A 12752-nucleotide genomic window follows, 5' to 3' on the forward strand; every position below is an offset into this window, starting at 1 on the left:
TCGCCTCATGGCGCGTTGCGCTTAAATGTGCATGCGGCGTCTTCAGCGCCGGCAACAGTGTCGATGCGCGTCCCTTCCAGAAATTTTCTTTGGCGTGAGAAAACGAAGCTTCTAGAAGTTTCGAAGGCGTCCCTTTTTTGTGAGTGCTGGCAGTAAATTATATTTGAAATCGTAAAATTGCTCGGACTTGCCGAGTTTTGTTTGTAAACATTTTCTCGAGTGCCCGCCTCGGTCCGCACGTGCGGATCAGCCTAGGCGCACGTGGTGGCCAGCCTTGCTGCACGCGCGGTCAGTCTAGGCGCACATGCGGTACGCCGGACTGCGTAAATGACCTTTCTTTTGTTTGAAATTCATGAGACTGCTTCAATCCCGAACAAATACAAAATAATATCATATATAAACTCATGATGACAATTAATTATTTTCTTATATTATTTCTTATTATCGAAATAATAAATAATCATTGCTGCACATATTAAAAAATGTACATATCTATTTGAAATACTGAAGAAACACATAAAAACTACTGTGTAAAAATAGCCGAATTAAACGTATATGTTTTTAAATACATTGATATATGTATGATCCATTGATAAACTTATTTTTAAACATTAAATAATATAAAATCACTGTACAAAATGTATTCGCCGTTCTGGCTTGTTTTATCAAGGCCGGTTCGAAGGATACAGATGGATGCCGTTGACAACTCGGAGACCACGGATGTTGTGTGATAGGGATGAAAGGTCAAAGTAGAAGGGATATTATAATAATTCAATGTAAATATATCTGGTGGTTATGCTGCTTATTCTGTTATTTATTGTTGACAAGGTTGACTAGTATTACTATTATTAATTATTGAAATAACTCTTGTGGTGGATGATTGTGTTTGCTGTGGCAAACGTATACTCATCTAATGCATCGTGATGTTTCGAATGTGAGCACAGAAGGGCGCGAAGTTTTATTCGTCGACACTCGCACTGTTCATGTGAGCACGTGTGTGGTTGAGGTTATGGATGCTATGTAGCGTGAAACATTGAACTGGTGTTACGAGAGAAGATATAGTCGTATCGTAGCAAGCGTACCTTGTCCTCCTATTGGCGTACTGTAATAAATTCAGATGGAGGTAAGAGTTTGAAGGGCTTTTACCTCATGAAGGATACTGCTACTTGTTGTGTTTTCTGCGAGCGTTGAATAGCACGCTGTTGATTTATAAGAGTCAGACTTTTCACTAAGATGAGGATAAAGGCCGGCAAGTCCCCCATTAGATGATGCGATCTTGACGACGAACTTAGAAGTATTCCGCACTGTCTCTCTGGTGAGAGCCTCTTCTTCGTGGTTTAATTGTCGAAGAAGTATTTTGAATCTTAAGTATATGTAATTATTGTAGTAATAATATTACTTACGAAGACTAATCGTTGACTCGTCTCCGGACTCTGATATGCGCATTGTCGTCACTCCCTTTGAACATGTAACGACGGTTTCTTGAACTGCGTTAGTAGACATACGAGTTTATCTCGTCGTTCTTCTGGGACGTGTAACTACTGTTGCTTTGAACGGCGTTAATGGACAATCCGATAAGTGGAAGTCGTCGCTCCTTTTGAACATGTAACGACGGTTGCTTGAACTGCGTTAATGAACATACGGTGTATGTCGTCATTCATCCAGGACTTGTAACTGCTGTTCCCGTAAAAGCGTTAATGGACTTTCACTAGACACTTAACTGAATATAAACTGCATCAAGAGTATACTATATCGAGAGTTATCTCGAGATGTATATCAAGAGAGTGATGAATGTTAAAAAATGCGCCCCTTAAATACATTTGCTGACCATGAACTTCACTTGAACCCCTTCCCTTATTCTTCGTCCAATCAGAGACTCCTCCCTTACAGAGCGCGGACAGCGCCTCTTGTGGCTTCATAGTTAAGTAAGGGCCTAGTCGTCTCTTGGTCTTCATGGCAAGAAGAGCTCTCGTTGCTGCTAACGCATCTGACGACAACATGACAAATTGTAGACAGCGCGAGAGGGGGGGGCAGGTCCTCGTTGGTCGACATAATGCCTGAAGTAATTACCGAGCGGAGCGAATTCGTACATATGCCTAACTGAGTGGGGTTTTCCGTGTTTATTGTATTGTTTTTCTAGATGTTTTATGACACTATTGCTAGATAGCAAGAAAGTTTTCAAATCTAAACACAAATTTTACGATGTTATTTTGCGAGATGTTATATTGCATTGAAAAAAGGTATCGCAATCTCGAACAATCACTAAATCGATTATTACATACTGTTACGGATTACAGTAGTTTTAAGCGGAATATAAAGTAGGAGAGGTAAAGACACCTGTGCTCAGTTAGAAACACCTGCGCCCCTAGTCATAAACACAATTCTGTGAAATCGGAAAGCTTCACTACGCAGAATATTCGAATACTACATTATAATTCCGACGAACTCCCTAAGGCTAAACTCTAGTGACGTCACTCTAACGATCGGCATGGCAAGAGTGAACCGGTAGTCATCGGATCCGCAAACTTGCACTAGGATATTTAAGGAGCTGCGCTTGAGGCTCTCGTCCTCTTACTAGTTCAATTAAGCACTCTTCTCGACAGGCTCGCCATTTACCTACAATCGCCATCACACGTAAGCTACGCCACTTTGCTCGTTCTTACGACTACTACTACAACAGCCCCTGTCAACTACGTAAGCAGCAACATACCACGAACGTGTATCAATACCACAATGACATCTGATCTCACAAACACTTACGCAGCAACGCATCACGAACATCACTCACCACTATATGTATAAGAGCGGTCTTCACGCTCACGTAAGTACCGCACACTATCGACATTGCGTTACATCGATACGAGTGAATCTCCCACTTACTCAAGCAGTGACGTAACACGGACATCCTCCTACCACTCCGACCACTATAGCGCTCACCCTACGCCGGTGGCTAAGGCGGCACCAACTCGCTGCCCCTACCAGCACGAGTCTCCCACTACAGCTACTCAACGAATAAGGAGAAGGCGAAGCACGCTCCAGGCTACCAAGAATACACTTACAGACTTATCGCCACTAACATTAATTGAAGAAACACTCATCTATTTATTCTCTCACACATTCATTTCGACATCCATAGATCGTTGACTATTTATTATATTTATTATATTTAATAAAAGGAAAGAAAATAAACATTAAAGACAGTATTGAATAATTGCATTGCCCATTCCACTTACCAGCAAGCCTCCACCCTCCAGCAACAAGAGGTTTTAAGTCTGATCCCAGACATATACTAATTGATAAGTAGTATTCGATTTTATATATAATATTAAATATTAAATTCTATCGAAAAATTAATATTAATTTATTTAAAAATAAATTTAAAACTAAAATCAATTATATATGGTTACAACTGTTATTCTACGCACATAATAACTAAAAAGGCGGGTGTAATTTGAGTAGGATTATTATAATTTGCATATTTATAAACAATTTGAGACATATGAGAATATATAATGTTAAGTTTTAAAAATATGAAAATTAAATTGAACAAAGTATAAAACAAATTATATATGTATATGTTATGTATTATATAATATGTAATTATATAATATATGTATTATTTTAACTTTAAATAGATTATTCAACAAATATAAATCAAACCTGGTAAATTAAAAAAAATTTAAATATATCTATTTATATTTATATATAGAATTACGATAGAAATTCTATACCATAAGCAATACATAACATTAAATAATATATTATAAATATTTCAGGTTACCGGAGGACTTTGCATTTTTGGTTCATCATGAATGCGCCTGGGGTTGTAGAGGTGCATTCGTACCTTCACGGTATAACAGCTCACGTGCTAAATGTATAAAATGCGCTATCTGTGGTTTGTTCTTTTCTCCAAATAAATTTATCTTTCATTCTCATCAATCCGGAACAAGTGATAAATATATTGAACCAGATGCAGCCAATTTTAATTCTTGGCGCCGGCATATGAAATTATCTGGAAATCCGCCAGATGAAATTATTCATGCTTGGGAAGATGTTAAAGCTATGTTTAATGGTGGAACTCGGAAACGCATTCTTTCTAATTCTAGTAACACTAACCCAAATATATCAGAAAAAAATAGACGAATTTCATCTAGCACACAAGTTAATTCGTTATCTGTACAAAGTTCATTGCCCGAACTAACTTCTGCATTAGCTTCTATATCAGAAATTGAGCAACAGAGAGTAACTCCTTTTTCAGATTTAAGACTACGAATACCTAGTAATAGTGTTATTGATTATATGTGGAATCAGCAACAACAAGCTACTATTACTGGCGATGTTAAAACCCCTGGATTTTCATTCCTATCTTACCTTCCATGGTTGACCAAGAGGAGCTCCGTTATATTTCCTAGTAAATTTGCTATAATAAAATATTGAGTTAATTTTTAATTATAATTTCGATTCATTTCTATTAAATAGCTTATTACTGTTTTCTTTATACAAAATTAATCTGGTACTTAGAGGAATTTCTAATGATACATATCTAATAAAATTTAATAAAATTAACTTTTTAAAATAAATATAATTAAATTTGTACCATTAAACAACACTACATTTTAAAAATTTATTATTAATTTAAAAGTAATAAAATCGTATTGATTTTCCGTATAGCATATATAATAATTGGTTATATAACTAAAAGATTTTAATTCTTAATAGTTAATAAATGTATTTTTATTGTTCCTTATTTCCTTTATAATTTCAGTTAATTATTTTTTGTAATTTTGAAATTAAAAACATTTCTTATAATAAGTAGACAAAGGTTTTTATTAGTAATAATCAAGTTTAATTTAATTCTAAATGCATAAAACATAATATTGCTAATTGAATTTTATATTGGGCTATATTTGGATAATAAACAATGAAAACTGCAAAAAAATTATATTGCAGAAAGTTAGATCATATTATAATTTATTACATATTTTTCATAGTGAATCAATTTAATATTATATAGTACTGTTTTCACATATTTTAATCAAAGTTTCTTACCTAGTTTTGACCATCATAATTTCGAATCAATCAAAAATTATTTACGTTAAAAATTGCTTAAGACTTGTAAGTTGATAAGAAATGTGTCAATTTCTTTGAAAGTTTATTTTTAAATAGTATTCTTATGAAATTAATTACGAGATCATCTAGTTATTAGTAATTAAATTCGTTTAAAAAATTGTTTTTATGAACCTCTAACAATTAATAAATAAAAATTATATAATACTAAATATTAATTTTACATCATTAAATAAATATATCTGAATTTAATAGCTATAAATATATTGTATTTATTTTTCAACTTTGTTGTTGTAGGTAGACCTAATAATATGCAATATTTTTCAATTAGTGAATCATTATAATTCAAAGTCGTTTGAAAATTGAGAGCTTAATGATATCACAATAATAAATAATATTTGTGTCTGTTTAAATTTAGATATTTTGTAAAATATAAAAATGATACTAAACATAGAAAATTCCAATCTCAGGTCATAAAAATAAATCACTGTAAAACAATTGTAAGTTTGAATTTAAGATATTACGAAAATTATCTGCAAAGTACTTAAAATTTTATAGTAATTGGTACTAACTGAACAATAATTATCATATTTACAAAACAAGATTTTGTGCTCCAGACATATGTTGTTAGTTGAATTATTTAAAGCTCGATAGTATTATAAAATCTATAAGTATTTTGAACAAATGTACTTTATTTATAAAACAAATTAATATTGTTACAAGAAATAGTTTTTGTATTATTTATTCTTTATTTTAATTTACTCCTGAATTAATTTTTTCTAATAAAACGACTTTTGAAATGATACTAGTTTTAAAATTAGAAGAAATTTTAATTTATAAAATCTTAAGAATTAGTACCGCATGATTTTGTATCTTAGTATAATATTTAATAAAATTATAAAAAAAATTAAATGTAAAGAACATTCGAGTAAATTTTAAATAAACACCAAAAGAAGTTCATCTTCAAATAAGAATTTTTCTTAATTTATAGTTTTTATGATATTCATAAATGGTTTTAATAATATTATAATTGTATATAATCTTTAAAAGTATTTTAATTACGTTATTGCTTTATATGTTATCAAAATGAATGAAAGATAAGATCAGATAAATTTATTATATACAATCTTATCAACGGAATGAAGAAATGTTTTGATAATACGTTTATATATTTTGTATTAATATATGTTCAGGATTGGAGCAACATCGAAGAATTTAAAAATGGGAAAAGGACAAGCTCTCGGATGCTCATGTTTGTAAACATTGATTCTGCGAATTCGTAAATAGTCTACGCCTTATTTTCTAGTGTCCTACAATATTTCCGCATAGCAAGGTCGATGAAAATTCTCGAACCTTCCAGAGTAGTATCATCCTTCTATACTTCTCGAATATTCTGGAGCTCAATTTTTGACGTCAGCAAGATTTTCGGCCTAGCATTGTAAGCTGTTACATAAATATTTAAGAGCAGCTCGCTACGCACTGGGGCTCACTGTACTTTTACCATTTACTCAGTCACCAATTATTGCTCATTGTACTTTTACCATTTACTCGGTCATCTAATTATTGCTCACTGTAATTTTACCAATCGTTCACTCATTTGTTATTGCTCACAGTATTTTTCAATCGTTCAGCTTTCAGTTATTACTCACACAGACACTAAACTCCACCGCATACTTGGCAATCAGTCTACAATATACACGCGCATAATTCTGCCAGACTCTGCAATAAACAGCTAGTAAGTCCATAGTGAAGTCATAATAATTATAACCACTTAAGTGCGCTAAGTTAGGCAGTCATTCAGTACGCAATGCCTGTAGTTCATAAAGTGCCACTATTCAATTGTTTGTCCGAGCTAATCATCTACGCCCAAGACACGGTTAGCGCGGAGTCTTTGCCAGGAAGGTGGCGCAGTACGCTCTCTTAGTGCAGTCATTACAGAGAACGTTCGTTCACTTCTACAGTCCGCATAAACAATAATCCGTCAAGGGCAGACTGCCGGTCTACAAATAGTCGACTATAAAACTCATGATATCAAGTCCTTTCGCTCTCGAAGGTATATCATTTATCTCTCTTGCGTATAATTAACTCACTAATACTCCCATACTCCCTTTTGAGTACGGTCGATTCTTCATAATAACTACCACAGAGCCATTATACTCCGCCTTTTGAGTATTGTTAATTCTTCCTGCTAAGTACTGCTAACTACCATTATCATCTTCCCATGCTCATTTGATGAGCATGGTTAACTGCTCTTGCTGATCCTTACAACATCCGAATAGAACTCAATAATCAACATCCATTGTTAATCCCTATAACATCAACGACATTGCCACCATTACAATAAAGCAACCTCGCCATTACAATAGAATAATTCTTCGTCTGTCATTAGAAGTAATCAAAGAACTGCAATATTGTAATTGTTAATAAAACAGAATAAACGATGTCTTAAATTAAAGTTACCCATTGTACATATTTTCAGACCTTCCATATGTGTTTTTCCTACGCATCGCTACGGCGATAGACGAATAAACTGAACTATTGAATTAGGCAGTTTGAGCCACAAAATAAACTTCACTTTCGAACAATATTTATAATAAAAAATTTCATTTTCAAGAAATTTTTAGATATACAAAAATATAGAGATGGAGTTTACGGAATGTTTTAATAGTCACAAAAAATTGAAATATATATTCATCTTAGTTCTGGTATACTGAATCATTTATAAAAAATGTAAAACTTCAAATTTTATAGCAAGAATTAGCAGACTATATTTAAAAAAAAACTTTTTCGACAAATTAAAAATCAGAAGAATAAAATAGTACTTTTTTGGTAATGCTTATACGTTTTTACTTGCTAACACTAAATATTAATTTTACAACCAATTATTATTATGAAAGCTATTGATATTGTTTAGAAAAGTATAAAAGTATAAAAAATATAATTTTAAAAGCTTATTCCTTCAACTTTATAAATGTAATTCCTAAACAGTATATAAAAAATATCAGATTATAATTTATAAAAAATTGCACTTTAATTATAAATAATGTTTTGTATTTATTAAATTTTGTGTAACTTTAATATTTTTCAGATCCAACATCACCAATAATTAATAATATTACTTCAACAGAAACCGTATCGTCATTTGTAAATAATGCATCACATCAATCGGCTTTTCGTCCAGTGATTCGGAATTTGCAATCAACACCTTTGTTAGAAGTAGATTCAATAAAACAATATATGTCTTCTAAACATGATAATACAGATGACGAAGTTGATGTTGAAACAATGGAAGATGATAAAACCATATCTTCAATTAGAAAGATTTCAGATTTGAGTTCTAATTTGAACTTTCAAAATGGACAAGAAACATTACCAAAGTGTTGGAGTCCAGCTCGTGAAACAGTAAACCTTATATTTACTTCTTATTGAATAATTTAAGAAATTGTAAAATAGTTTTAAAAAGATTATAATAAATTATTAGTATAATTTATTATTGCTATCATTGTTAAATTCATTTTAATATTCTACTTTTGTAATTGTCTGGGATCAGACTAAAAGCCTCCCTGAGATGGTAGGTGGAGGCTTGCTGGCAAGTGAAAGGGACAATACAATAATTCAATACTGCCTTTAGAGTGTAGTGTCTTTCCCTTTATTGAACATAAATAATATAATAAATAGTTGGATAGCGAGCCTGATGTGAAGAGCGCGTGATCGGTAGTAGCAAGGGCGAGAGCGTCAAGCGCAGCTCCTTAAATATCCTAGTTATGAACTCGCAGTGGTAGTGGGAGATTCGCACAGATGAGGGGCAGTGATAGTGCCGCCTTTGCCGCTGTCGATGAGAGCTGTAGTGGCTTGAGTGGGGGGCGCCTATATGACGTCACTGATGCGGGGCAATGATGGTGCCGTGACGAGTGTCGCCCTGTAGGGGGGCAGCGATGGTGCCGCCTTTGCCGCTACCGATAAGAGCTGTAGAGGTCTGTGTGGGAGCACCTGTATGACGTCACTGATGAGGGGCAATGATGCCGTTGTCTAGCGACTTGCACGCTGTAGTGGTTTAGTGGAAGGAGGATATCCGTGTCACGTTACTGCTTGACGTGTATTAGTGATCCGTAAGAACGTGTGTAATAGCGTAGCTTACGAGTGCGGAGTCGATCTCAGTGCATTGATAGCACGTAAGAACGTGTGTAATAGCGTAACTTACGTGTGTTGAGGTCGATCCGTGTAGTGGCGTTAGAAGGCCGTGAGCTTGGCTTTCGTTGAATGTAGTCGATCTGTATAAGTTGGAGTCGATCTCTGTAGTGGTAGTAAGCCGATTACACTTGGCTTACGTATGAGTTGGAGTCGACTTGTAGGACGGCGATCCGATCTTGATGACTGCTTGATTGAACTAGTAAGAGGTTGAGAGCGTCAAGCGCTTCTCCTTAAATATTATAGTATAGGCTTGCGATTCCAATGAATTCTAGATTACTCTTGTCATGCTGATAGTCACTAGAATCTAGCTTTGGAGAGTTCGTCGGCCCTTGTTAATCGGAATTGTAATGTAATTTCGACTATTTGAGTATTGAAATTTCCCGATTTCGTAGAATCGTGTTTACGATTTGGCGCGCAATATTTTGACCTAAGCAGGTGTCTTTACCTCTCCCACTTTGTTTACCGCGTAAAATGCTGCAATCCGTAACATTTCGCCCGCCATCATCAATTCATTGATGATTGATATTCGTGTCTTCGATGGGAACTGGCAGAGGTGCAAGAATATCAATTGGTCTTGAGATTATCGAGGAGGCGGTTTTTAGTGTTATGACTCTAGTCAGTCCATCCTCTCCTGGATGCAGTTTCATGACTCTGGCGAGTGGCCACTTGCATTGTGGTTGTCGTTGATCTGTGATGAGGACTAGATCCGACTTTGATCGTGTTGCTTGGGTGATGCCACTTGGAGGTTGAGAGGAATTGCTGTAGGTAATGTTTTTTCCATTGCTTCCAGAATTTTTGGACTCGTTGTTGGATGAATTGCCACTTTGATATCATCGATGCGTTAGGATCACTTGCTGATGGGTCTGGCAGCATTGGATAGCCGAATGAGCTTGGCTTTCGTCGAGCTGAAATCGATCCGTACAGCGTTGGAAGGCCGAATGAGCTTGTCAGCTCCGATGAACGTTGTTCCACAGTCAGAGTGCATGACCTGTGTGCTGCCCTTGCGACTTGTAAACCTTCAGTATGCTGCAATGAATCCCTTTGCCGAATAATCACCTACCACTTCAACGTGTACTGCGGAGGTTGTGAGGCACACAAATACACAAATCCAGGCCTTGTAAGTTTTTGCTCCTGGACCCTTCCAAATTTTTTTTGGTAGTGGGACCAGCGTAATCTACTCCAGTGTGAGTGAATGGTCGCGATGGTGTTACTCTTGAGGGTGGCAATTGTCCCATTTGTTGGCTAGCGAGAGTTCCTCCTTGTTTCGCACAAGTAACGCATCGTAGAATGTATGATTTTACCGCTGATCTTCCTCCAATGATCCAGTCATGTTGTCGGGTGTATGAAAGTGTAATTTGAGTGCTTCCATGAAGTGTGCTGAGATGTGCTTGTTCGATTATGAGGTTCGTGAGTTGTGATTGTTTAGGGAGAATGGCTGGGAGTTTTTTGTTTTCTGATATTGCTGCATTTGTTAGTCGTCCACCGACTCTTATGATTCCGTGTGCGTCTATGTAGGCGGTGAGTCGATGGAATGCGTGTGATCAGGTCAAGCTTGTTTTTTACATCGCTCGTAATTCTTGGGACAGGTATGCCTTTTGGGTCAGCCGTATCCACTGTGTTCTAGCCTAATTTAATTCATCGTGTGTAAGCTGATTTGTAGAAGGGCGTTTTCCCTTTAGGCATACGATGAATCTGATGCATGTTGCCGTTATTCTCAGTAGCTCAGTCAACTTTGTTTACCGCGTAAAATGCTGCAATCCGTAACAGTAATATACTAATAATTTTATTTATTCTAGTATTATAAGTATTACTTTTTAATCTATTATTTTTCATTTGTTTTAGTTTTTTCTTACACAGAAAATAGTCTGTCAGCTACAGACTTTATATATAAATTGATTTGTTTAAAGAAATATAAAATTTTTCTAGATTTATTTTATAATTTATTTTGAATACTTAATTTTTAATTAGTCATGGTGATAATGATAACGCAATTACAATGTTTATTTTCTATTTTATTTTTATTAAATTATGTTTACTATATACAAATATACAACAAAATTTATTGATTTTTATTTTATGTATAACATATGATTTTTTACTCAAATATTGGTGATTCTTAAGTTGCCAGTAAAAATATTTTTTCAATAACAATAACAAGAAGATGAACTTTTTTCTACCGAAATTATACTTTTCCTATTTGATATTTAATTCATTATCTGCTAACTAAGTAATAAAATATTTAATACTAATGAAATAGCTGCACTCTCATTCACAAGATAAAAAATGCAAGAATAAATAAATATATAAATATATATATGCAGAGTTTGTTTATTGGCATTGAGTGCCTATCTTCAAAAAATCTATGTGAATTTTTATTTTTGTCAGTGATTCAAAAGTACTTATCCAGCTGAAAACAAGCTGTTCGATTTTAAAGGGTTAGCTTATGGCTCGAACTACCCATTCAATAGTTCAGTGGATTAGTCTCTCGGCAGGATAATTTTAAAGGAAATCAATAACGGACAAGGCTGAAAAATATAATATATTTATTTTAAAACAAGGTTTAATGAGTGTAAACAATTATAATAATATTGCACTGTTGTGTAGAAATAAATAATTCTGTTGGATTATTCAAAAGATGTGTTCTTGTAATTCTTATGCTATGAAAGCGTCTATGGATATTACTGTGTTGCTTTGAGGTTATGCTGATGTTGTCAATGTCAGCTGATGTCGTCAGTCAATCATGCTTGTGAGGCAGCATGAGAAGATGGTAGTTGAATCAAGTATGCTTGATTGATGAATAGCTATACTTGATGTGGTGTCAGATCTTAAATGGAATTTATTATGTAATCAATTATGTCTTTAATTATGTAAAGGGGACAGCAGTAGAATCTAGTCACAGGAAAAACAATTAGAAGTAGTATTTCTAATTCGTGGAGGATTTGATAATCCGTATCTGTAGAGTCTATTAGTCGATCTGTGTTGGTCATGTGTAACCAATGTGTGTGAACCACAGTGACTCTTGCGTCAGCTGTTCAGGGCCTGCACGGCTCCGAAGTGTTCTTCGGACGAGCGCTAGTGTGCCCTGTTTGTGCTAGCGGGCCTGTACGATGTCGAGGGATTTGTTCGACAGAGCGTAAGTGTGCCCAGGTTGTGCTAGCGGGCCTGTACGATGTCGAACGGTTAGTTCGAGAGAGCGTAAGTGTGCCCGATCGACAATAGCGAGAGATGTGACTTGTTTATTTATTAATATAAAGATGTACCTGGTGAACTGCAGGTTGGATGTATTCGATGCTGTGTATGTAATGTTCCCCTTGATTACAATTCCATTGGCTTCACTGTAATCACTTATTAAAGAATTGCCGATTATCTTTTCTATGCACGCGGGTACTCTTTACTATGCTGCCGAAAATATGGCCACGCGGCGTCTTTACAGTATACTTGCACTGACCGGCAGTTACGCTTGATGGAGAGCGAAGTGAACTTTACGAGTGAGC

The 12752-nt window shown here is 34.9% G+C and overlaps 1 protein-coding gene and 1 long non-coding RNA gene across 2 annotated transcripts in view; both read left to right on the plus strand.

Annotated features, from left to right (window-relative positions):
• fuss (SKI family transcriptional corepressor fussel) overlaps positions 1 to 4437 on the plus strand; it is a 20471-nt gene extending 16034 nt beyond the window's left edge. Inside the window, exon 3 of the mRNA XM_011504095.1 lies at positions 3777 to 4437. Within this exon, the coding sequence (XP_011502397.1) occupies positions 3777 to 4437 (661 nt within the window). The remainder of the gene's footprint in view (positions 1 to 3776) is intronic.
• A 3931-nt stretch (positions 4438 to 8368) lies between these two features.
• The window catches only part of LOC105365798 (uncharacterized), a 13467-nt gene continuing 9083 nt past the window's right edge, over positions 8369 to 12752 (plus strand). The window contains exon 1 of the long non-coding RNA XR_912984.1: positions 8369 to 8469. This is a non-coding gene — a long non-coding RNA (uncharacterized LOC105365798). The remainder of the gene's footprint in view (positions 8470 to 12752) is intronic.

Source organism: Ceratosolen solmsi, unplaced genomic scaffold (assembly GCF_000503995.2).
Source record: "Ceratosolen solmsi marchali unplaced genomic scaffold, CerSol_1.0 scaffold26, whole genome shotgun sequence".
Lineage (NCBI taxonomy): Eukaryota > Metazoa > Arthropoda > Insecta > Hymenoptera > Agaonidae > Ceratosolen > Ceratosolen solmsi.